This window comes from Pleurodeles waltl, chromosome 2_1 (genome assembly GCF_031143425.1).
Source record: "Pleurodeles waltl isolate 20211129_DDA chromosome 2_1, aPleWal1.hap1.20221129, whole genome shotgun sequence".
Lineage (NCBI taxonomy): Eukaryota > Metazoa > Chordata > Amphibia > Caudata > Salamandridae > Pleurodeles > Pleurodeles waltl.
Window position 1 is genome coordinate 369,976,389 of NC_090438.1, and position 24,458 is coordinate 370,000,846.

The following is a 24,458-nucleotide window of genomic DNA, read 5'->3' on the forward strand; positions in this document are numbered from 1 at the left end:
AAGGTCCCAAATGCGAGGTTGTCATTATTATTTACAATACCAACAGCTCCAATTCTCGCTAATGTGTGACTTATTGCATTGTGAATGCTTGTTAAACCTGGGAGGCCTGCAAAGGTTCAAATACATTAAACACCAAGGAAAATGGAAGCTGGACCTCTCTAGGGTAATTCTGTGATGACATTTCAACCTGGGAAACATGGAAAAGTCGATCTCATCTCAACAATGTGATGGGAGTACTCAAAAAGCTGGCACATTCCACATTATTTAATGCAAATCCAAGACTGTCTTTGTTTGGAATTTCATTATTTAAAGCTCCAAGCTCGCCATGCAGGATGCTCGCCCACATTGCTGCCAGTGACTCCAACAGCTGAAGCAGAAACCAAATACACGGATATGATGCAGCAAGTTCATCATAAGGAGAATCACATCTTGTGATAGCTAAGGAAACCTATAGTCTACCGATGAAAACACAAAGCCAACTCCAGATTACCAAATTGGAGAGAAGATATTTTTTACGTACAAAATATAACCTATTCCCCAGTCTCGTGAAAAATCAGAAACTAAATACAAATTAAACGTGTTCATTTTGGCATCTTAAAGGTGGTTAACACTGTGGGCATGAGGATTAAAATCAGTTTTAAGACAATTCTTCTCACTTTTAGGTATCATTGGTTAAACCTGCCAGAGTTACTGTTGAAGGCGACCTTGAGTTTGAAGAACAGTAAATCCTGCAGTAATACCATTTAGTAGATTAGAAAGATTAGCACCAGAGAACAGGTCATGGGATCCAGCACATCCAAACGGACACACAGGATTAACTTCCATCACTTTAGTGAACCCATGGATTTCTGCCCCGAATAAGTGAGGGAGAATGTCTAAGGGGTAGGTTAGGAAATTTCAAATACCCGGCCTGAGCCTGTTGTGCGCAAGAAGAGGTCAAATGTTGTGGCCAGAAAGGAACGTGCATCTGACTTGTTCAAATCAAAAAGTCAATAGCTGATTCTTCCCTCTTTCATGAATGACATTTAAACCTAATGAGAATTTACTGAAGTGAAATGAGGATTTCCAAACATAAAAATTATAACAAAAGTAATTTGTAATGTCTGTTTGATGATTCAAGTTAATTGGGTTTATGCTGTTTAATTGTCAGGCTTTATGCTGTATTATGGAAGGTGCTGAATTGGGATATTAAAGTGTATCTAAACTATGATATAACAGAGAGAAGTAACAAAATGATTATGTTGGGGTTTTATTTTTGCATCTACATGAAAACAAATGGGATACAGACCTTCATCCTGAGAAGGGAGCATTAGGCTCTGAAATGCACTCAAATTATAAATAAGACTGAAATATCATTCATGAAAGTTCAAAGATTTATTGACAATAATTTTAACTACATAAATATTAAATATTTGAGTTGGAGTAAATAAAGAACCAGCTGCAAAGTTGTATTATTAAAATAAATCACACCCTGAACTGGGTCGAGGACTAGAGCTGCCCCAGTGTTTATGAAGAGTAATCTTGAAAGTTAAAGTTAGGTTGATTGGAAAAAAAATGAATGTATAAGCAGGGATTATCTGTCAAGCATTCTTTAAATTTTGAGGAATATTTTTAAGTACAGAAAAGGAGCTCATAGATTATTTTACTAGGTTAATTGACAGCCTCCAGACTAGATCCAGATACTTTAACTTTTTGATCATGTTACATGTGTGTCTTGTACATTTTATGTCCAGGATCAAGTTACTAGTTGCCCATTTTGTGTCTTCCAGGAGTTTTCTTCAACAAGATCTGAGCTCGCTTTCCCAGGATATTAATTCCCAGTTCGAATTCTTCCCTGCTGAAAATTCATGTTCTGGTTGAGGCGTCCAAAGCTTGTTTTAGTTAGTTGATCAATGTGAAATGTCTGCCTGCAGAGTACTTAATTTACAGACAAAAAAAGACAGTTTCCTTACTAGTCAAAAGGATGAATCGTACAATTTATATATATTACTTTGGTACCCCTTTAAAAATTTAGTATGCACATTAATAACTACAGGCTTTATTAGAGACTACACTAACAGCAGTCAGGCACACAAATATTAATTTATATTGCTTTCCGATAATCAATGTTAACATTGTTCAATTACAGAAAAAACATACACCAAATCCAATGTTATTTCAGGAAAGGAAGATATATTTATTTTAAGACATTCAGCAACCATAGTACACACTGGATAACCTCTACCGATCTGGTAGCAGCCTGTATTTTTAAAGAACGCATTGGAAGCATTTATATAACAGAGTAGGTTGGACACTTATAGCAACAGAAACCCTTAATCCAGTGACAAGCAGACCCGATAAAAGCAGAGACACTAATACTTTCAGTTCTATAAATCGCTAAAACCAGGCCCCAAACAGTAAAATAAGTAGCATTTTAAAACAATTTATGTGCAATGAGGGCTATTTTAGCATTACATCTTCTTTGTTTTCATACTGTTGTGTTTCAATAATACCCACATGACAAGCACATACTATTATCTATTTTGCTATATAGCTCTCCGTTAAAAAAATAGACCTTTCACCACTATCTTGAAATTCTATCTAAAAGTAAATATTCAACAGGCATATAATACAAGGCACAGTAATAACGTAATAGCACTTGACAGCTATTTTTAATTCCCAAAGATGCAGTCCAAAATACAATGTTTTAATTAAATGTTGGGTTTATACATTCAAATTATAGATACTTTTATGATAAGATTTATTTCAGTGATATCATAAAAACAACACTAGCATTTCATTGGTTTCAGAAATGGCCACCAAGTGACACTCACTCACAATAACGAGTGCTCTGTTTTCTAATACACCTATGTATTATCAATAACTGGGTGGATCTGAAGTGATATTAAACAGACGACAAGGAGAGCCAAGCTGAATTCTTCTATGAAGTCACCTCTACCTGAGGTTAACACTCAGTTGTTGAGGTAAGTAGCCATCTATAACTATAGCTTGTCAAGGGGGAGCCATATTTAAAATATCTTTGGTCTCTCCTCCTCCCTAGCTACACCACTCCACTCCTCAATATAGTAGGTACAGCAGAACCTTCCCCTGCCAAAAAATGCTGAAAAAGCAGCTGACTTGCTTCCTTCCCTCACCATTCTTGGCATTCCCCTTCCCCACCCTGTCCAGATATTTAAAAGCAAAGTACCTGGTGTGCTGCCTCCCTCCCCCACTATCCTCTAGGTCTGCCCTATCCTCTAGGTCTGCCTTCCCTCTCCAGACCCATGCACCATGCTCTCCATTCTCAACAGGATTTCTGAGACCCAGTGAGAAGAAACCTTTCTGCATGATGAGCGTGACGGCAATTCTCCATGTGCTGCAGGTCTGGATAGAAGAGGGACTGTGGCAGTGAGAAAGTGCATCCACATTCTCCCGGCTCCAAAGTGATTATTATGGAGACCGTAGTAGCGCATGACACTGTCTTAAAGCTGCCTCGCAACGCTATTGACTACGGTTATGGACTTATCACGGTTTGTTCTCTGAAATTGTAGCATACTGTCAGGACCACTTACCACTCAGACTTACTTTTCGGTGAATATTAAATTGCCATGATCCTATGATCCCTTTCTAGAGACATTCACTGGTTTCTATTGGAATTAGTTTGTGGATGCTTGACTTCATCAGGACAAGACGGTCTGGCAACCCAAAGTTCTTTTACTCTTAGAACTGCTTTTTTAGATGCGCTATCCATTGAGTTTGCTAGATAACTTGTTACATTCAAGCATTTACCGTGGCTTCCAGAATACAACCACTAGTCTTGAAAAAGTCATATTGGTGACAAAACATGTCGGCTGTTAAGAATTAATACAAAAGGCCAGTAAAAGGATTTCAGTTTTACCTATTCTTGTACACATTCTTATTGTGAAGGGATTGTATACTGGAACTGAAAAACTGTGAAATACATGTGTGCGGAGGGTATTTTTTGTTTATTAATCTATATTGGTTATTATGGGACCAATAATGTACTAGCTCTGGGTAGTAGGGCTTTCTTACCCTGACCAGCACCATAAAAACTGTTTTGTTGTTGACATCTCCCACTACACTGGTGTACTTATTTGTGTGTGGAGGTGCAAGACTTATTCCACTATTATCCATTCTTTTGTTTCACAACAATGGATTTGTATTATAGTCCACAAATGCCATTACAGTTTTCTGGTGACGTAATAATCCACAATGCCAACAGGCCAAATGGATTGTATGTGTTCCTAAAACAAGAGCAAGGTTTTGCTGGACCATAATAAGCACCCCTCCCTCCCCGCCCGTTGGTTTTAAAGGTTGCTCTTTCATTTATTCGCATTAAAACAATGCTTTTGTTTGAACCAAAGTAATGTTTATTGAACACAAGGTAAAAAAGCGGCCTGGTGTTGTTTCTAGCTTGAAGTAAAAATACAAACATACATGAGTATGTTAATCAGAGGGTGAAATTTCTGCAAAAAGCATTATTTGCTATAATACAAACTTCATTTATCTGTAGAAATGTAGGTTTTAGCAGTAAGGGCTTGTGCTCAGTGAGAATGGGGCAGAGGTACTGGGCATATGATATGGCTTTTCACAAAGGGCATGAATACATGCTATGCCAACATGATAATTCGGGAAGAGGGGTAAAAATGTCATCATAAAACCTAGAACATTCACTGGAAAATGTTGCAGAAGGTATGATATATCTGACTGCTATGATCACAAAGTGTACATGGCATGATGTTCTAACACAACCCAATCCACTCTGGTGGTCTGTCAGTTACCCTCCAATTTTCAAATCACTAGACCATTTGAGCTAAATGGTGGCACTTCATTAATACTTAAACCATAATCCAAATGGAAATGAAATGCCTTGCATAAACATGTTTAATGAATCTGTTTATGCATCTGCAGTAAAGCTATATTTACAACCTGCAAACGCTTGGACTGAATCTTTGAAAAATAAAAATAGGACTAATACAAAAATAACGCTCAAAATCATTTTGACGTGAACTTCTTTGAGCAGCCCATTTTCTCCAGCAGATATATTCATTCCTGAAAGAAGTAAGCAGTTCTTTAAGGTGTGGTAAAGTATTCCTGTCACAAAATAAATAAGATACTCATTATCTTTCAAAAACACACAACACAAGTGGCATATCTGAACATGTGCACATTAAAAAACAAGACAGTGGCTTATAAAGCATCATAACAGCTTTGCAACGACACCACCTGTTTACAAATTGAAGAAACAAGAATTTCTAATGATCCCTTATTGTGCTTTTGAAAGAAACCTATTGGATACTCCGAGATCAATAGAGGCTAGTTGGGTAGGCAAACACTGCTAATAACTAATTCCAGTACTCGTACCAAAAATCTGCCTTTGCTTAATACCTTTTGGCTTTATCCACCATAAAAAGGTACTGGGGGAAATTTTGATGTATGTTTCTATAAAAGCTGGCAGCCAATTGTCTTAGAGGAGAGTCACATGCCCCCTTGTAAAGTGACCATTAAGTCCTATCAAGTATTGACAAATGTACTTGTCCAGCCTGTTTTAGAAAATACCATAATTTCTGTAAAGATTCCGTTGGCCTAAGGACAATGGGCCGGAGAAGGGCGCTGGGGCAGTCGGGGTTCTGTGCTCAAAATCCCACTAATGTGTTTTTCAACCTACAGTAACAGACCCAACATTCTTTTTAAAATTTCCTTTACACCTCTAATAACAAGAGTATAGCATAATATTTGCTTCCAACAATATCATACACCATTTTAACAAAGCTCTCTTTATGTCTACGAACTGCTTCCCTTGCCTCAATCTGTACACTGTATCTAGAATAAAGTGACAATCCTACTGGGGAGCTGTTACACACCAAACAACTGAGATTCTACAGACCTTTGATCAGAAAGGGGAACGACACCTCCTTACTGAGTGGTTTCAACTGCTGATCAAAGAAACTCTTCAAAGTCTTACTTGAATTCCATAATTGAGAAGCAACTTTGTAATGTCTCCTAACAACAACTGTACAACTCCATAGCTCACCACTTTATTAATGACGCACTAGATCTGGAGCCAACACTGCCCAACTGATAGCTAGCTTAGTCGAAGCACAGTGCTACTGAAGAAGTCACACTATGTCATCTCAGCTAACCACTTCATCAGAATTTCATGATTTCCTTCAACTGCCAGACTTAGTTTTTATCAAGCTTATTCTTTCTTACTGGAAATGTCAATCTCCTGATGGGTGTTTGGTAGAGTCCAGCTACTCTGGTACTCCATTCCTGTTGATGTTGGACTTATGCAGCACATCACGTAGGAGGCATTTTATTAAATAGTGATGAGAGCCAAAAGGCAGGATAGTGGGAGGGAAGCTAGATGCAGATTGGTGCATAAGTACACATGTGCCCATTTATATAGGTTCTGTCCTATCCATACATATATGCACCTGCATGCCACTGAGTGTTAGGCCACATTAGTGACAGCAATGCACTATATAAGTAGCAATTACATAATATTTATCAGCATGCTCTACCTGTCGATCTGAAAAACATGCTTATTTGCAGCTATTTACCTGTTTCCACATTTCTCCAGTCCTTTCAAAGACAATGGTCTGCGTATCTTTGATGGGTGAGGTAGCATTATAGTCAGACAGGAGGCCAAGAATTGGGTACTGGTTCCTGTATCTGTTTAGAAACAAATTGTATTATATTAGCATAGAATATGTTTTAATATCCACTGTGTATATGGTTGTAGATAGAGATTAATTGTATTCAAAGTGTTGATTGTATACATGGTTTTAGTTTATTTACTTACAATGTTCGCAGATGCAACATGGACATTACACATAAGTGCACCAACAGACACATTTAATATCAAACATTATGAATCAACACTGAGGTGTCAACCATAGCGTTCTCCGTATAAGCATGACACAATGGCTCCTGATTTTGAGGGATTAAGAGGTGGTGAACCTGATATTTACAATAGATAACACTCTTTGTGGTGAATACTGTAACTGCTGTTTCCTCACATTTAGATATTACCCAGGTGCCAGACTGGATCCGAAAAGCTTTCCGCAATGGTTTTGCATAGCACTAGATTGTGCTGTGCAGCTCAACACTGAGTCCACACCACCCTGGAAATGGTAAAGCAGAGCTGCATCAAAGTGCCACCCCCACATGCTGAAATCAGTTTCTTGCTTGACTCTTTCTTCACCCTCAGACACAGAGCATTTACATTTGTCGGTACCAGTGTACTAATCTTCAACTCAGGATCTTTTAAGATGCTAAAAAGGAAGTCACTCCACATAATGTGAAAGTGAGGACTCTGCGGTTAGAGTGTTCACCAGGATGAGTGCTACAGCAGTTAAGTAACTTCAGATGGATATTTCTAACTGTAGATACTCACCTTTGGTATAGATATCATCCCAAAGGTGGAGGATGTGTAGAGTGGACTTTGACCAAACATTCCTGCAGAACAGGCAAAGTGCCCTTCGCATTTGACCTGGCTGTCAAGTAAGTTGTGTTTTGAGAAAATGTGCACTTATAAGCATGACACAGCCATGACAGATTCCATTAACAGCTACTGTGTTTGCCAACGCATTAATACATTTTTTGACTTTGTCACTGGGTGTTCTCAAAGGTGGCCAAAATGTCTAGCCAGGGTAATCGCCACTATCAGAAGATGCTCTGTGACACCTTGAAATGTAGCCGCCATTTGTCATCTGCCAGACGCCACCGACTGAGTTCATCTGCTCTGACATTGAAGGATCAATCATAAAAATGCAATCATAAAAATGTCCTGCCACTCCAGCCAGCTCTAAAGGTGCTAAGCCTCCTGGCACAGGACCTACAACGCAGTCTTGCTTGTTGCAGCAGTATACGGTAGTAAAGGATGGCAGGAATCCTTCAGCTCCTAATGAATGACTTGCATCTTCAGCAGTTTGATATGGTGCCAGGCTTACAGTTGACATCAGTGTACTCGACCTCCCACAGATGACGCCCCCAACTCAGTAGTGATGCACCAATCACTGCCTTCAACTGTGAGTGAAGGGACAGGGGCCTGCTGCTGGACCAACAGAGTTTGTGCGGCCACCACTGCAGATTGTGGGCCATCGCTTCTGAAACTGTGAATCATATCCACCATATTGCTGCAGTGCTGGGACCACTGCCACTTCCCATTGTAGAACCTGCATGTCACCTGGCATAGTTGATAAAGGCTGAAACACTGGGATCATATCCCAAATGTCTTAGACTTACTGGGGTGGAGGGAAGACGCTGAATTGCACTGTGTCCAGGGCAGCCCAACTAAATTGCAACCTTTGTGAAGTAGTCGGGAGAGCCTTCAGAATGTTGATCAAGAACCCCAACAATGTCAAGAGATTTGTCATTGTCTGGCAGTGGTCAATGACTGACTGTGGAGAGCCCACCTTTAACAACTAGTCATCGAGGTAGGGAATGACTGGTATCAGCAATCCTGGAAGGTGTGCCACATCTACTGCCATCCCTCTGGAGAACACCCAAGGGGCACTAGTCAGGTCAAAGTTGAGTACTGCAAAGAGGTAATGCTCCTGCCGACCTTAAACTGCAAGTAACACGTATGAGACCGCAGGATCAGTACAGGAAAATACTCGTCCTGTTGGTCCAAGACCCCATCCAGGCTCGTGGGTCCAGTACAGATAGAAACTTGAATTTATTCTTCCTGAGAAAGGCATTCAGAGACTGAAGGTCCATTGTAGGCCAGAGGCCATGTGAAATTTTCAGCACAATGAAATATTGAAAGTAGCAATCCTACTCTTCCTGAGTCTGGGACCCTCTTAATGGCTTCCCTGGAGAGCAACACTTGCACCGCCTGGAGCAGATGGAGAGATGCTCCTCCAGAAGTTGATTGGATCACTAGCCTTGTCACATCGGGCATGCATATAACACTCTAACAAACTGTTAACTGATCAAAATGCCAAAACGGCATAAAAACATTTGTTTCCCAAAACCCTCAATTTGTTTGGACTCCCTATCCGAAGCTTTCGAGGGGAAAGGGTTTGGATAAACTTTGCTACTAAACTCTCTGCATTACTAAACTCTCTGGAGCAGGGTGCTTGTGGGGAAGTCACGATCTCCAGATGCCAGCCCATGACACCTGAACACCCCTCTATTCACTGATTAACACAAACACGGTCTAGACCAAGTTCCCATTAAAGTGTTCTTAAGGGCATCAGTAAAAGCATGCGAGGACTCGAATGCAGCTGGCTTGGGTGTAAGATTTTTGTTGGTTAGTTCTGGTTACAAACAACTGTAAATCCAGCACTTCAGCTAACCTTTAAACTACAACTGTGAATGACGCACATTCCACTGTAGGTGAGCCAAGTGGCGAATCCATCCTGTGTCTGGGGTGGTAACAAGCCTATTGGCTCCTTGCAAGTCTGTATACATCTTTCATCAACATAATTCAGAGGGAGATCACTGTCATACTACACAGTCTTACTACTAGTGTTCCTTGGTCCGAATCAGAGCTAAAAAGATAATTGAGCCCCTCTTGGCGCCACCTAGGTAGTGGTCTGATGGAAGTTTACAGCATAACCTACAGTGCATTGATGATATCTATATCTATATGTTATTGAATGTATTAATACAAATGCAGTGACACAGAAGTAGGAATTCTATTATAAAAGACCGATTGGATTGTCTTACAAAATCTTGAACTTGTTTTTATTTTTTGTGTGGATGTATTTGGGTTTTTGTGTATATGAAATTATAAGTATATGAGTTTTAAAGGAGAGTTAATAAAGCTGTAATTATTTTTTCTAACTTCTGTTGTATTTGTTTAACTTTGATCAAGAAGTTGTGGCTAGTTGTGCATGCAGGCACTGGAGCAGGCGCATCAGTACTGGAGTTGTTAACCGACCCAAAACTGTTCCAAAGGGTCGGTTGGCATCTGGGGAGATCCTGGAGGTCCCTGCAGATCCTTGTTCCCCAAAGGTGCACTAGAGAGCCAGTAAAGGTCTGAAGATTTGCAGCATGACCTTCTTGACGGCTTCTACGTGCTGCAGCATCACCAATAGCCAGGAAAATTTGGGGACCATTGTAATCAATTGGGGAATCAGCTACACATCCAAGGAACGCTAGAGGAGATTGGGTAGTATCACAAAGTCCTTTCCTTAGACACAGCGTGGAGAGATGAGGACATGTACTACTTCATTTGTTAATGTTTTTTTCCTTGATTTTGACTTACTGGAAAAGTTTGACTGTGAGGTGGCCTTTTACAAGACCGGCCCCAGCCATGGAACCAGTTCCAAATCAGTGACAGAGCAGAATGGGTGTGAAAATTTTGACTTCTGATGCTCAGTGACATACAGCTTCAACTTGTGGTCCAGATCACTTTCGGATTAGTAAGTGTGCAGCATTTGTTTCACAACTTTGAATTGTAGTCCAAACCCAGACACAAGAGAGACACCTCATGAGGATCCATGACCAACATCTGTTTCCTACAGTCATGGCACAGAGCAAACCGATTGTCCTTTTAAGAGGGGACATCATGCCCTAATACAATAGTTTTCTTGATTTTTTAAAAATTGGCGACAGCCCGGTGAAGTGGGAGCACAGCTCCGGATCTGTGTCGGAAAAGAAGACAAGTCACTGACTCCAGCACGCAAAGACAGCATTTTTTTAAGCTTTCTGGATCCAGTCTGACAACTCAAGAAAATTCTAAAGTTGAGGATGTTTAGAAGCAGCCATCAGAGATGTAGGTTTGCTGCCTTTTCATAAGTGCAGGATAGGGCTTAAAACTATGGAGCAGACCAGGGTTTAATTTTAGGCGGTGATTGCTGGTGGGGCCCACCGGCACTCATGTTTGAGTAAAAGCACTTATTTTTCCTCATCAGATGTTGACCAAGTGCAAGACATAGAAAAGCACACAAACAGGAAAGAAGGAGGAAGGGAAAAATTGAAAAACAGTCACACAGTGACCAAGAAAGGAGCAACAACAATGAGATAAAGGGGAGGGAGTATCTGTGGTTGATTAAAGAGACATGAGGTAGAAACAAAACTACAAAGTCTTGGTACTTGTTACACTGAGATTTAATACCAATGGCAATGGGCTTCCGAGCAGAGCTTCAGGTACCAGCACTCATTTCCTTACAAATTAAGCAATGGGGAAGTCTAATTGTCGTTACTTTCTGAATGAAGTACCTAAAAGTCCTACGAAAAGTACAAAACAGACTTCTGAAATACAGCTATGAAACATTAGCAAGACTGCCACCCAAAAAAGAAAGGAATACATAGTTTGACAGTATTTATTAAACAGCAAACAATTGTAATTGAAATAGAGCAATGCAAAATAGAGGTGCAAACAATGATTGAGTAGCTTTGACTCAAATGAATGCTTAACCCGTTCTGTGCCCAGGACGTAATGGTTACGTCCTGAGGCAGTGCTGGTGTGCCCAGGACGTAACCATTACGTCCTGTGCACAGAGCCCAGAGCGAGCGCTAGCGCTCCCTCTGGGGGTTCCCCCCCCACCCCCCCAAGTCAGGGATGGAAGGGGAAGCCCTTCCCCTCCCACCCCCGACCCCCCCAACCCCCCTGTGACGTCAGCACGTCTCCCCCATCGCGCTGGAAGCTCTGCTTCCAGCGCAATTGAAAGAGAAATGCAAAGCATTTCTCTTTCAATCCCATGGGGGAGGCCCGGAGGGGCTTCAAAGGGAAGGAAATGTATTTCCTTCCCTTTGAAGTCCCTCACAGGGTTTCAAAAGCCGGATTGCTTGCAATCCGGCTTTTGAAACCCCACTAGACACCAGGGATTTTTTTTTTTTTTTTTACTGAAACTGTCAAAAGGGAGCGACCCCTTGGGCAAGGGTCACTCCCACGGGGGGGGCATTTTTTTGGGAAGGCCTTTTCTGCCCCCCCCCCCCCCCCCGGGGGCTGATCGGCCTATTATTAGGCCGATCTGCCCCCAGGGGGGGGCAGAAACCTCTAGGCACCAGGGATCTTTTTTTTTTTTTTTTGTAATGTTTTCTTTTTTTTTTTAGGTGGGGAGCGACCCCTTAGGCAAGGGTCGCTCCCCTAGGGGGCAATATATATTTAGGCCATTTCTGCCTATTTTGATGAGGCCAATCTGCCCCCAAGGGGGCAGAAACCACTAGGCACCGTGGATTTGTTTTTTGGCTCCAATGTCACGCAGGGGGAGCGACCCCGTAGGCAAGGGTCGGTCCCGGGGGGGGGGGGGGGGCAAATTTATTTTAGGCCATTTCTGCCCCCAGGGGGAGGCAGAAACCTCTAGGCGCCAGGGCAAATTTTTTTTGTGTGTTTTTTTTTTTTTTGTTTGTTAGTTTTTTTAGAGATGGGGAGCGACCCATCAGGCAAGGGTCGCTCCCCTGGGGGGCAAATTGTATTTAGACCATTTCTATCCCCCTTGGGGGCAGATTGGTCGATTTTAGGGCAGAAACCACTAGGCACCGGGGATTTGTTTTTTGGCGCCAATGTCACGCAGGGGGAGCGACCCCGTAGGCAAGGGTCGCTCCCGGGCAGGGGGGGTTTGGGGGGGGGGGGGGTCAAATTTCTGCCCCCCCTCTAGGCGCCAGGGTAATTTTTTTTTTTTTTTTTTGTTTGTTTTTTTTTTTAGAGATGGGGAGCGACCCATCAGGCAAGGGTCGCTCCCCTGGGAGGCAAATTGTATTTAGACCATTTCTGCCCCCCTTGGGGGCAGATTGGTCGATTTTAGGTCAATCTGCCCCCAAGGGGGCAGAAACCACTAGGCACCGGGGATTTGTTTTTTGGCTCCAATGTCACGCAGGGGGAGCGACCCCGTAGGCAAGGGTCGCTCCCGTGTAGGGGGTGTTTGGGGGGGGGGGGGGGGTGGGGGGTCAAATTTATTTTAGGGCATTTCTGCCCCCAGGGGGGTAGAAACCTCTAGGCGCCAGGGCAATTTTTTTGTTTTTTTTGTTTGTTTTTTTAGAGATGGGGAGCGACCCATCAGGCAAGGGTCGCTCCCCTGGGGGGCAAATTGTATTTAGACCATTTCTGCCCCCCTAGGGGGCAGATTGGTCGATTTTAGGTCAATCTGCCCCCAAGGGGGCAGAAACCACTAGGCACCGGGGATTTGTTTTTTGGTGCAAATGTCACGCAGGGGGTGCGACCCTGTAGGCAAGGGTCGCTCCCGGGGGGGGGGGGGGGGGGGGTTGGGGAGGACAATTTATTTTAGGCCATTTCTGCCCCCCCTGGTAGGCACTTTGCAAAAAACACCTCTGTTTTCTGTGAAAAAATATGTTGTGTCCACGTTGTGTTTTGGGCCATTTCCTTTCGTGGGCGCTAGGCCTACCCACACAAGTGAGGTACCATTTTTATCGAGAGACTTAGGGGAACGCTGGGTGGAAGGAAATTTGTGGCTCCTCTCAGATTCCAGAACTTTCTGTCACCGAAATGAGAGGAAAAAGTGTTTTTGGGCCAAATTTTGATGTTTGCAAAGGATTCTGGGTAACATAACCTGGTCAGAGCCCCGCAAGTCACCCCATCTTGGATTCCCCTGGGTTTCTAGTTTTCAAAAATGCACTGGTTTGCTAGGTTTCCCCAGGTGCCGGCTGAGCTAGAGGCCAAAATCCACAGGTAGGCACTGTTTTCTATGAAAAAATGTGATGTGTCCACGTTGTGTTTTGGGCCATTTCCTGTCGCGAGCGCTAGGCCTACCCACACAAGTGAGGTAACATTTTTATCGGGAGACTTGGGGGAACGCTGGGTGGAAGGAAATTTGTGGCTTCTCTCAGATTCCAGAACTTTCTGCCACAGAAATGTGAGGAACATGTGTTTTTTTAGCCAAATTTTGAGGTTTGCAAAGGATTCTGGGTAACAGAACCTGGTCCGAGCCACACAAGTCACCCCATCTTGGATTCCCCTAGGTCTCTAGTTTTCAGAAATGCACAGGTTTGATAGGTTTCCCTAGGTGCCGGCTGAGCTAGAGGCCAAAATCTACAGGTAGGCACTTTGCAAAAAACACCTCTGTTTTCTGTGATGTGTCCACGTTGTGTTTTGGGGCATATCCTGTCGCGGGCGCTAGGCCTACCCACACAAGTGAGGTACCATTTTTATCGGGAGACTTGGGGGAGCGCTGGGTGGAAGGAAATTCGTGGCTCCTCTCAGATTCCAGAACTTTCTGTCACCGAAATGCGAGGAAAATGTGTTTCTTTAGCCAAGATTTGAGGTTTGTAAAGGATTCTGGGTAACAGAAACTGGTCAGAGCCCCACAAGTCACCCCATCTTGGATTCCCCTAGGTCTCTAGGTTTCAAAAATGCACAGGTTTGGTAGGTTTCCCTAGGTGCCGGCTGAGCTAGAGGCCAAAATCTACAGGTAGGCACTTTGCTAAAAACAGCTCTGTTTTCTGTGATGTGTCCACGTTGTGTTTTGGGGCATATCCTGTCGCAGGCGCTAGGCCTACCCACACAAGTGAGGTATCATTTTTATCGGGAGACTTGGGGGAACATAGAATAGCCAAACAAGTGTTATTGCCCCTTGTCTTTCTCTACATTTTTCCCTTCCAAATGTAAGACAGTGTGTAAAAAAGACGTCTATTTGAGAAATGCCCTGTAATTCACATGCTAGTATGGGCACCCCAGAATTCAGAGATGTGCAAATAACCACTGCTTCTCAACACCTTATCTTGTGCCCATTTTGGAAATACAAAGGTTTTCTTGATAGCTATTTTTTACTCTTTATATTTCAGCAAATGAATTGCTGTATACCCGGCATAGAATGAAAACCCACTGCAGGGTGCAGGTCACTTATTGGCTCTGGGTACCTAGAGTTCTTGATGAACCTACAAGCCCTATATATCCCCGCAACCAGAAGAGTCCAGCAGACGTAACGGTATATTGCTTTCGAAAATCTGACGTTGCAGGAAAAAGTTACAGAGTAAAACGTAGAGAAAAATTGATGTTTTTTTCACCTCAATTTCAATATTTTTCTTTTTCAGTTGTTATTTTCTGTAGGAAACCCTTGTAGGATCTACACAAATTACCCCTTGCTGAATTCATTTTGTCTACTTTTCAGAAATGTTGCGGTTTCTGGGATCCAGCGTTGGTTTCATGCCCATTTCTGTCACTGACTGGAAGGAGGCTGAAAGCACAAACAAATTGTAAAAATGGGGTATGTCCCAGTAAAATGCCAAAATTGTGTTGAAAAATTGGGTTTTCTGATTCAAGTCTGCCTGTTCCTGGAAGCTGGGAAGATGGTGATTTTAGCACTGCAAACCCTTTGTTGATGCTCTTTTCAGGGAAAAAACCACAAGCCTTCTTCTGCAGCCCCTTTTTCCCATTTTTTTGAAAAAAACGAAATTTTCACTGTATTTTGGCTAATTTCTTGGCCTCCTTCTGGGGAACCCACAAAGTCTGGGTACCTCTAGAATCCCTAGGATGTTGGAAAAAAAGGACGCAAATTTGGCGTGGGTAGCTTATGTGAACAAAAAGTTATGAGGACCTAAGCGCGAACTGCTCCAAATAGCCAAAAAAAGGCTCGGCACAGGAGGGGGAAAAGGCCTGGCAGCGAAGGGGTTAAAATTGAAAGTGTAAAATGTTGTTATGTTATGTTATAATGGTTTATATAGCGCCTAACTGCCCAACGGCCTCGTAGCGCTTATACTGCCATAGCGGTGACATACTGTTTATGTTTATACGAGGGATTTAAATTTTAAATAGCCAAGTCTTCAATTCCTTCCTAAACGACATCTCTTGAGGGTTTACTCTCATCTTGAGAGGGAGATTATTCCAAAGCAAAGCGCCTTGGTATGCTAACGATCTTCCTCCCCATCTGGCTTTCCTCATTGTTGGAATTATGGCCAGATTAGCTGAGGAGGATCTAAATGGCCTGGCTGGAATGTAAACCTGTGCCAGTGTTTTCAACATTTCAGGTCCCTTATCAAATATGGATCTATGAAAGTGGCACAGGGTCTTAAACTGGATCCTTTCCGCTACCGGGAGCCAGTGTAGGGAGGCAATTCCTGGCCGTATCGAATGTTGTTTAGGAATATTTAGTAGCAGACGAGCCGCAGCATTTTGTACCCTTTGTAATCTATGAATTACATATTTCGGGGAGCCTATAAACAAAGCATTGCCATAGTCAATCCGAGCGCCTATCAGTGCCTGGACAACCATTCTTCTGGCTGGGAATGGTAAAATAGTTAAAACCTTCCTCAGGGTCCTTAGCAGAGCAAAAGCAGTTCCTGCTATTCTATTCGCATGTTGGGCCATTGAGAGGAGAGGATCCAGCCAAACCCCTAAGCTTTTAATGAGACATTTAGGGGGTGGAAGGGTAGGCACCCCTCTCAGTAGGCTGAGATTGGAAGGGGGAATTTTATTTCCAAAAAACATAACCTCCGTTTTGTCATCGTTGAGCTTTAATTTACTTTCAGACATCCAGGTTGCAACTGCTTTCATACAAGGACCTAGTGCTGAGCCCATATCCGGGCAGGCCTTGGAAAAAGTTGAGTATCATCTGCATATGATACTAGATTCAGTCCGAAAGGCTCAACTATACCTGCTAGTGGCCGCATATAGATGTTGAAAAGTAATGGACTTAAGGCCGAGCCATGCGGAACCCCACAGCTACTGAGGGTGCTCCTAGAAATATACTCTCTATCGAGTACCTGAAATGACCTCCCATATAAAAAAGAGCAAATCCAGTCTAACGCGGTTCCAGCAATTCCACATCCTCGCAATCTGTCTATGAGGATTTTTAGATCAACTGTATCGAAGGCCGCACTTAGGTCAAGGAGGACAATCGCGGTTTCCATACCTTTGTCCATCCTTTTCCTTGCTTCTTCTGTAATGGCAATCAGTGCGGTTTCTGTGCCATGTTTAGGTCTAAAACCCATCTGGGTCGGGTGTATAAGTTTATTTTCTTCCAGGAGCGTGGATAACTGGGAGTGTACATGTTTCTCCGCAAGTTTGGCAATTAGAGGCAGTAATGAGATTGGTCTATAGTTGCTCAAAATCTTAGGATCTAGATTAGTTTTCTTCAAGAGTGGCTTGACAATGGCTTGTTTCCAGTGGTCAGGTACAATGCCGTCACTCAGTGAGGTGTTAATGAGTTTTGTTATTATCGGCCCTAATGCTGAGATTCCCAAGGATAAGATCTGGGGGGGGGGGCAGGATCTAGTGGGGAGCCAGATTTCGTTGAGCTCAGTAAGTTAATAACTCTATCCAAACTAATAGGTGTAAAGTTTGTGAGAAGAGTTACCTCCCCGACCTCTTGGCTCATCCTCTTCTGATCTTTACTAGGGGAATTGGGGAAGGCTAGATAAATATTCTGAATTTTATTTAGAAAAAAACTAGCCAGATCATCTACATGTTGTTGAGGGGAGTCCCTAATTTCTGCTTCCTCCCATGGATAAATAAGATCTTTTAGGGCATTGAAGATCTCCTTGGGTGAATTAGCTGCTGCTTCGATTTTTCCTGAGTAATAGGTCGCCTGAGTTTTTTTTATTTCCAAATGATATTCTCGAATCAGATTTTTATATTCCCTTTTCATGGATTCATCTTGGGTGCATCTCCATCTCCTCTCTTGCTTCCTACACTCTCTTTTCTTCTCTAATAGGCATGCATTGTACATTGAACAATAACAATGTTATTTTGCACTAATGTTCTAATAATGCGAAGGTGAATAAGGAAATATTGGTGAGTATGGCTTCTCTAAGTGTGAACCTCAGGGTTGAACACGTATTACTTCTAGCACTTATGTGAAAAACATTTAAAAAAAAATCACTACTATGACATTAGTGAGGGGAAGCAGCTCCTTCTCTTTTCTTTCCTTCATCTCACTGTCCCTGAAGAGGAGGAAAGAATGGTTCTCATCTCACACCTCAAAGAGCTGAAGTAAACAGTGGAGTAGTGGATGATGGACCACAATCTCATTTGCCTTTCCTGCGCCTGCAGAGGACTGGGAGAGGGTGGGGAAGGCTATAGGAGTCTGTGCCCTCTCCATGGCTCATTTGGTGTTTTACAGACCAAAGAAAGACAACAGATCTTTACCACGTTCGGCTGACTTTCTGGTAAAGACGTTGTTAGTGTGACACTTTCTTTTCCCCTCATCATCAAGAGTAAGGAGCACAGTCTTCAGGGAGAACAGAAAAGGTGAGAGAGAATAACATAACACTAGGAATGTATGTTTATACATTTTAATACATGGAAATGTGAGGGATGTGTTGGAGAATGTGCACGAACATAGTGCAGAGCTCCATCCATTACACCTTCCCATCTTGGTATTTCAAACAATAAGACCGAAAACACAAGCTATTTTTTTAGGTGACCTTATTTACCAATCAACAGGCATCCAGCAGAAAACACTGAGCAGGTAATTAAGCCATGAAAGAAGCCTGAGGCTCGTCTTGAAATGGTGCATTAAGCACTGACACAGAGCATCAAGTGGTATTTTGTGAGCAGGATATTGACCATTCAAGGATCAAGGATGTCCATACAAAGTTGTCTACAAGCATAGACTCATACACACTATCTGTCTTCTTACCTTCTACAGCTCAAAAAGACAAACATGCAAATATCAAACACCTCATACCTTTGGCATGAAAAGGGAACCAAGTGCAAATATGGATTCAGCCAATACTGCTCCAAACTTCACACCACACTGTATATATAATTACCTATTCAATACACAATCACTGTATGTATGTAAGAATGTGTATGTGTATGCATATAGGTGGTATTTCTACAGCGCAAACCTATGCAAAAGGCAGCAGAATGCTCCATATGGTCAAAAACCAGCATGAAGCCAACTAGTAATATGAGAATAATCTATATAAGAATAATCTGGGTTGTGGACGGTTAATGCATTGTTATGTAGTGGTCTTACCTAAGGTAAATCTTCAATTTTTTCCTTAACTGGAGCTGCACTGGGACGGTCCTGATGGATATAGGGATGCTGACCTAGGTCCACAGATGCACAAGACTTTGCTGTCTTATTTTTTCTTTTTTACACTTGCTAATCTGCAGTCTGATGGGGACTTGGCAGTGGCTGTGCTGAGAGCCACAAGAGATGGTGAGCTTGTCTGCAAGATAAGGGGGGGCTGGTCACACAGCAGGTGTTGAAGGTGGTACAGGCCATACAGAGGAGCCAATGGAGTTCAATCAGGATGAGGGGGATAGGATCATATCTTCAGGCCCCGGATAGGATTTTCAGCATCTTCAAAAATGTACCAAAGGGGTGTCAATGTGGAGCCTGGGAGGCCATAGATTAGGGTTTTACCACCATCCAGAGCAAGAGTATGAGGGCTTGGGTAGCAGTTCTAAAGTCATTTTCCGGAAGAAACGGTTTTACTTTCTTTATAAGAGAGAGGTGGTACCAGGGTGTCTGTTTTTATGGCAATGTGTTCCCTAAGGGTGAGGCTGGTGTCCAGGACAAATCCGAATGACTTGGCACTTGGTGAATGTTGGGGTTTGAAGCTGGAAAGGTTTTTTCATTGAGCCTCAATTGTACTACATTGTGTTTGGTGTCCTTGCCAAACAACAGCAATGTTGTCTATGGCTGGGTTGAACTTCAGGTAGGTACTGGTCCATTTAGGGATGGATGATGTGCAAGCAATGTTTGAGGCATTGGATGTCTGAAGCAGAGGAGATTTTTAAGTAGAGTTGTATGTCTTCCGCATGTTCCTGAATCCTGATGCTGTAATCTGGGCCAAACGATTCCATGTAGTGGCTGGAAGTGACCGGATACAATAACCCTTCAAAAGTTTAGACACAAAGCAAACAATATTGCTGATCTACTAACTGATTCAAAACGAGACCAGCTATTTAGTACAGAAATATGACTGGGGGATGATATGGCGCCAAGAGCTCATTGCATTAGCCACAATCAGCAACCCAAGAAATGAGGACTGTCAACTATTTTCAGGAGCACCATTACAGCCAATAAAATCGATCATATTCTAAAAGAAGGATACAAAGTATTTCTGATAAGATGCAACCCTGACCCACTGTCACCTGTAATTTTCTCCTGCTATATAGACCACTGCTCAGTGAAGGGAGTTTTTAGGGAATGCTTTTTTTTTAGATGCAATAACGGATCTGACCATCAGACACACTAATTTATTCATCCTTAGGGACTTAAATATTTGACTCGACTCCCCCAAAAATGTTGCAACCAACTACAACCCAATATCAATTTATTTGGCTTAGCTACAAACAATGTAATGCAGATTCTTGCTGGTCCAACTCATATATAAGGTGATACACTAAACCCTATTTTCTGCAAACTGGACCAAGTATCTGGTAATTGGGACTTCCCTGTCACCAGGGGTGATCACCACCTTATCTACTTCTTGCACAGGATATCTTCAGGACACCCATCTCATACACCTTTTTACGTGTTCTCCTATAGGCATTGGAACACCTTGAATTTGGAAGATCAGAAAACCCTCTTGACTAAAAATGCACATCTGGTCACAAACTCTGTAAAGTAGGTGTACAATTGAAAAAGCCTTTGGCAAAATACTTTTCCTAAAAAATAAAATTAAAAAAAATTTAAACAGATCACAGAGAATGAATGAAGACGTAAATAGAATCTAAATTACTACACGTCAACACACGTGGCACAAATTGAAGAACATACATGAAAAAATGCATCTGCACACATTACGGAATGGATAAATGATACATTAAAAGGCAAAGAAAATCCATTATTCAAGCTGTATCTATAGCACAAATGCCCAACTAACAAATTCCACAAAATACAATCGTAATCCCACAACCCCAAATAATATTTGGTAACAATTTCACACTCTCAAGAGTTCTGCAACAAAGCAGCAGCACACTACGGCATCGGAGTTGTCACCTTAGTCTTACACATTTAGAAAAACAGAAGAAACAACTTTTGTCCTGAGAACCCTCCTAATTTGATCATTCCAGCAGGGAAAATCCATCTCTATCTTCCTTCTGGGAATTTACATTAACATAATTTCATGAACTTGTCAAAGCCAGTAGGCCCTTCATGAATATTCAAAGAATTGTATTATCAAAATCAGCAGATACCCGTTTAATGAACATTAGTAATACCTTTTTATCCACAATCCTTTTCCCCAAAGGACTTGAAGTATACACATGCCCTTTAATCAAGAATCATGTGGACTCAATAGATCGTTATGACAAGAGCCAAATTCCTAACTAGTCATTCCTTGGTAAAGTAAATAAAAGAGCAGCATTCCTTTTGACCACTCCGTCCCTTGAAGGTAACAGGCCACTGTCAGACCACGAAGATGATGTTTGCCTAGGCAGAGGAACAGAATAAAACCCAATGCAAATCTTGGATGACTTAATAAAAACCCTGTTAAAAAAAACGAGATAGCAACACCACTTCTGTACCAATGGTTTTCAATACAGTTCATGCTTTTCAGACTAAAATTAATCCATACCGATGGACGAATTCGTGACTGGGCCCCATCCTAACTTTAAAACAGATCTAACATTGCATTGATGTCTCCTTTAATTTCCACACCTTACATAATCAAAACAGAAGCATCTCAATGATCAACCATCATTCTCCGCCTTTCCAGTGTATACATTAAAACACTGCCAGAACTAATCAACACCTTTGATCTTACTTCCTTACCTGCAACTTTGCAGACCACACAGATAATACTCAAACTGTAAAAGCCTAAAGACACAGGGCACTCTAAACTAAACAACTGTCTTATAGCCATTTGACCACTGAATGACACTGAGCCATCTTGAACTAAATGCCTCAAAAAACGAAATGCTCTCATGTGGTAACTGGAAACGTCCTTATCATTAATGTTCTAGCTGTACACCCTAAACACATGCAAAAAAATATCAACAGTAGTAAAACATCAAGTTCTAACTCTCCAGGAGTCCATCTGGACAAACCACCTGATGTTTGTAGTAAATGCAAAAAGCCTAGACTTAATTAGGTACATGCTTTTAATGTCCCTTTTCTGATGCAATGTTGTTTTCCCTGCTCACATTTGATGTACATTGCTAGATGGCAGCCTTGGAGAAGGTTGCCTTCCCTCATCCATAATGTATATGCTTTGTAGACATCCCTGGAGAATTCCGTTTTCTAGTGTTTGTAATTTGCATCTCCTTAGTACACTAAATTTACATTCTTCAACACTGGTACAAACATAAGCTTTGTAGGCCCCAAGTTCAGTAACCCCCCTTTCCCTCTTCCACTTTTTTCGATTGCCCCTAAATGCCAATTTCAAATAATAAGTGCTAAATGCTTGTGAAACACTTTAAAATACTAAGTTATAAAGGTACACATACAACTAGCATATCTCAGCATGCCTGTTTGCTGCACACAAACTTTACTTTTTTGTGATGATTGCCTTGGTTACACCACCCTTGGAAGACTCCCTTTCTTGGCGTAGTCTGAAGAGTTCCTATAATGGGGGAAAAAGAGAAACAGAATTTCAACAGAAATCTATGTCCGGACAATGGAATTGAAACACTAAATCGAAAGGCATAATTTGCTTCAAATCCAAGCGAGCAGAGATTGTAGCAGCCAGGTCACACACTTGAAGGTCCATTAACATATCTCTTACGCAGTGATCAAACCAATTGCCAGCTAAATGCACGAAGTCCTCCTGAAGGGAGAACCCTAACACTAACACTAACACACACACACACACTAACACACACACACACACACTAACACACACACACACACTAACACACACACACACACTAACACACACACACACACACACACACACACACACACACACACACACACACACACACACACACACACACACACACACTTTCCCTGATGTACACAGGCGCCCCTGCGCTCTGGCCTGCTTATTAGCCTTTAGATGTGAAGATGTGTGCGGCATGCGCCCAAACTTTTTTTAAACGTTTCAAAACAGTTTCTATAAAAGCCAAAAACATTCATTTTGTATAATTCAAACTTTTGTCCGCAAATACTCCAGTAGTCAGTTCACACGTGCACCCTCGGCCGGTCTCATTTACTCACTACTATGTGGTGACCATGCTTGGAGGTTTTTTTTTTTTTATTCCATAACAAGAACAATAGAAGATTGCCTCCGCAGCAACCACAAACGCTTTTCAAATTGGAAATGCTATTCTTATTTCACACATTCATGTGCAGGCATTTAGAAGCCACTGTCACCATTTTTAGTAACAACGTGTGTGTAAGTAGGTCACACTCTGTCTCTCTCACCATCTCTTTGTTCCCCTCTGTCACCCCGCGGACTCTTTCTCTCTCTCTCTCTCTGCCCGTTCTCTTTCTCAATCTCCTCTCTCTCTCTCCGTCTCTCCCTCTCTCTCTCTCATTCACTCTCTGTATGTCTCTCATATCTCTCTCTCAGCCATTTCTCTTTCTCCATCTCCCCTGTCTCTCCGTCTCTCCCCCTCTCTCTCTCATTCACTCTCTGTATGTCTCTTATCTCTCTCTCAGCCATTTCTCTCTCGTTCTCCCCCCCTCTCTCTCACCCTCTGTATGTCTCCTCTCTCCCAGGCATTTCTCTCCCCCCAACCCTTTCCCTCTGTTCTCCTCTTTGTCACCCCACTCGCTCTTCACCTCTCTCGCCTCCCCTCGCACTTCTCTTGTTTCTCTGTCTGTCTCTCTCTCCTACCTTATCTCGCTCTCTCACCCTGTCGTTTTGTCTTGCACTATCTTTCCCTCTCACTGCCTTTTTCTTTCTTCCTCGGTTATATTTTGTCACACCAAATTCACACGCTAATAAAGACAAATCATTTGTCTGTAGGCATTTATTGCTGTCATTGTTAAAGACATTATCATGGAGTTAAATAATAGATAAAAACAAACCAGGAATAAGTACCACAGGGAAAAAAAAGAATATAACCCGTAAAACAAACAGTATATAGAAAAACACATTATATTATATCTGTAGCATAATGGAAGCACCCGTACACTAGAAAAGCTTCCCAACAGAAGCAATGTGGTTTTGTTGGTGGGAGGGGATACCTGGGAGTTGATTGGGGCCTAAGAGAAGTGGGGAATGGGAGCCAGGGCAAACAACAACAGCTGTTTCCAAGACAGATGACACGCACCTTGAAGAAAAAGAAGTCAGGGAAACCCAAATGTAAAGTTGTTGGATGGTCACAAAGCAAAAGCATATGAAAAAGGATAGCGTAACTGGTGTAACAAGAGTGAATAAACACAAATCACCACACACCCATACAGGTGCAATTCCTAATATCACAGTGCTGACAGCTGTGCACTTTATATTTAAGAAAGGGAGAAGAGATGTTTGCACTGCACCATGGATCGGAGGAGGATGGACAGAGAAGCCATGGAGACTGCTGTGAGCCACAGTTACTAGTACAGTCAAGTTTTTTAGGGTCGAGCACAAAGCGCTTTGTCCCATGCTGTAATCTCTTTTGGGCTTCTAACCACGCCCATATCACGTCAGTCTCTTTCATTGGTTTGTGGGCTTGCCTTTTAAAATCTGCTTGCTTTCATTTGTGAAAGGCATGC

At 42.2% G+C, this 24,458-nt stretch overlaps 1 protein-coding gene across 5 annotated transcripts in view; it reads right to left on the bottom strand.

Annotated features, from left to right (window-relative positions):
* Positions 1-2,152: 2,152 nt before the first annotated feature.
* Positions 2,153-24,458, bottom strand: part of POF1B (POF1B actin binding protein) — a 268,805-nt gene continuing 246,499 nt past the window's right edge. For 2 of the 5 annotated variants that reach the window (XM_069212653.1, XM_069212639.1), the window contains 3 exons: positions 22,304-22,374; positions 6,564-6,675; positions 4,935-5,094 (listed from right to left, as the gene is read on the bottom strand). In XM_069212653.1, coding sequence (XP_069068754.1) covers positions 5,074-5,094; positions 6,564-6,675; positions 22,304-22,374 — 204 coding nt within the window. In that variant the 3' untranslated portion in view covers positions 4,935-5,073. Of the gene's footprint in view, positions 5,095-6,563; positions 6,676-22,303; positions 22,375-24,458 lie in introns of all 5 variants that reach the window. The other 3 variants (XM_069212651.1, XM_069212643.1, XM_069212647.1) reach the window with 3 other exon arrangements.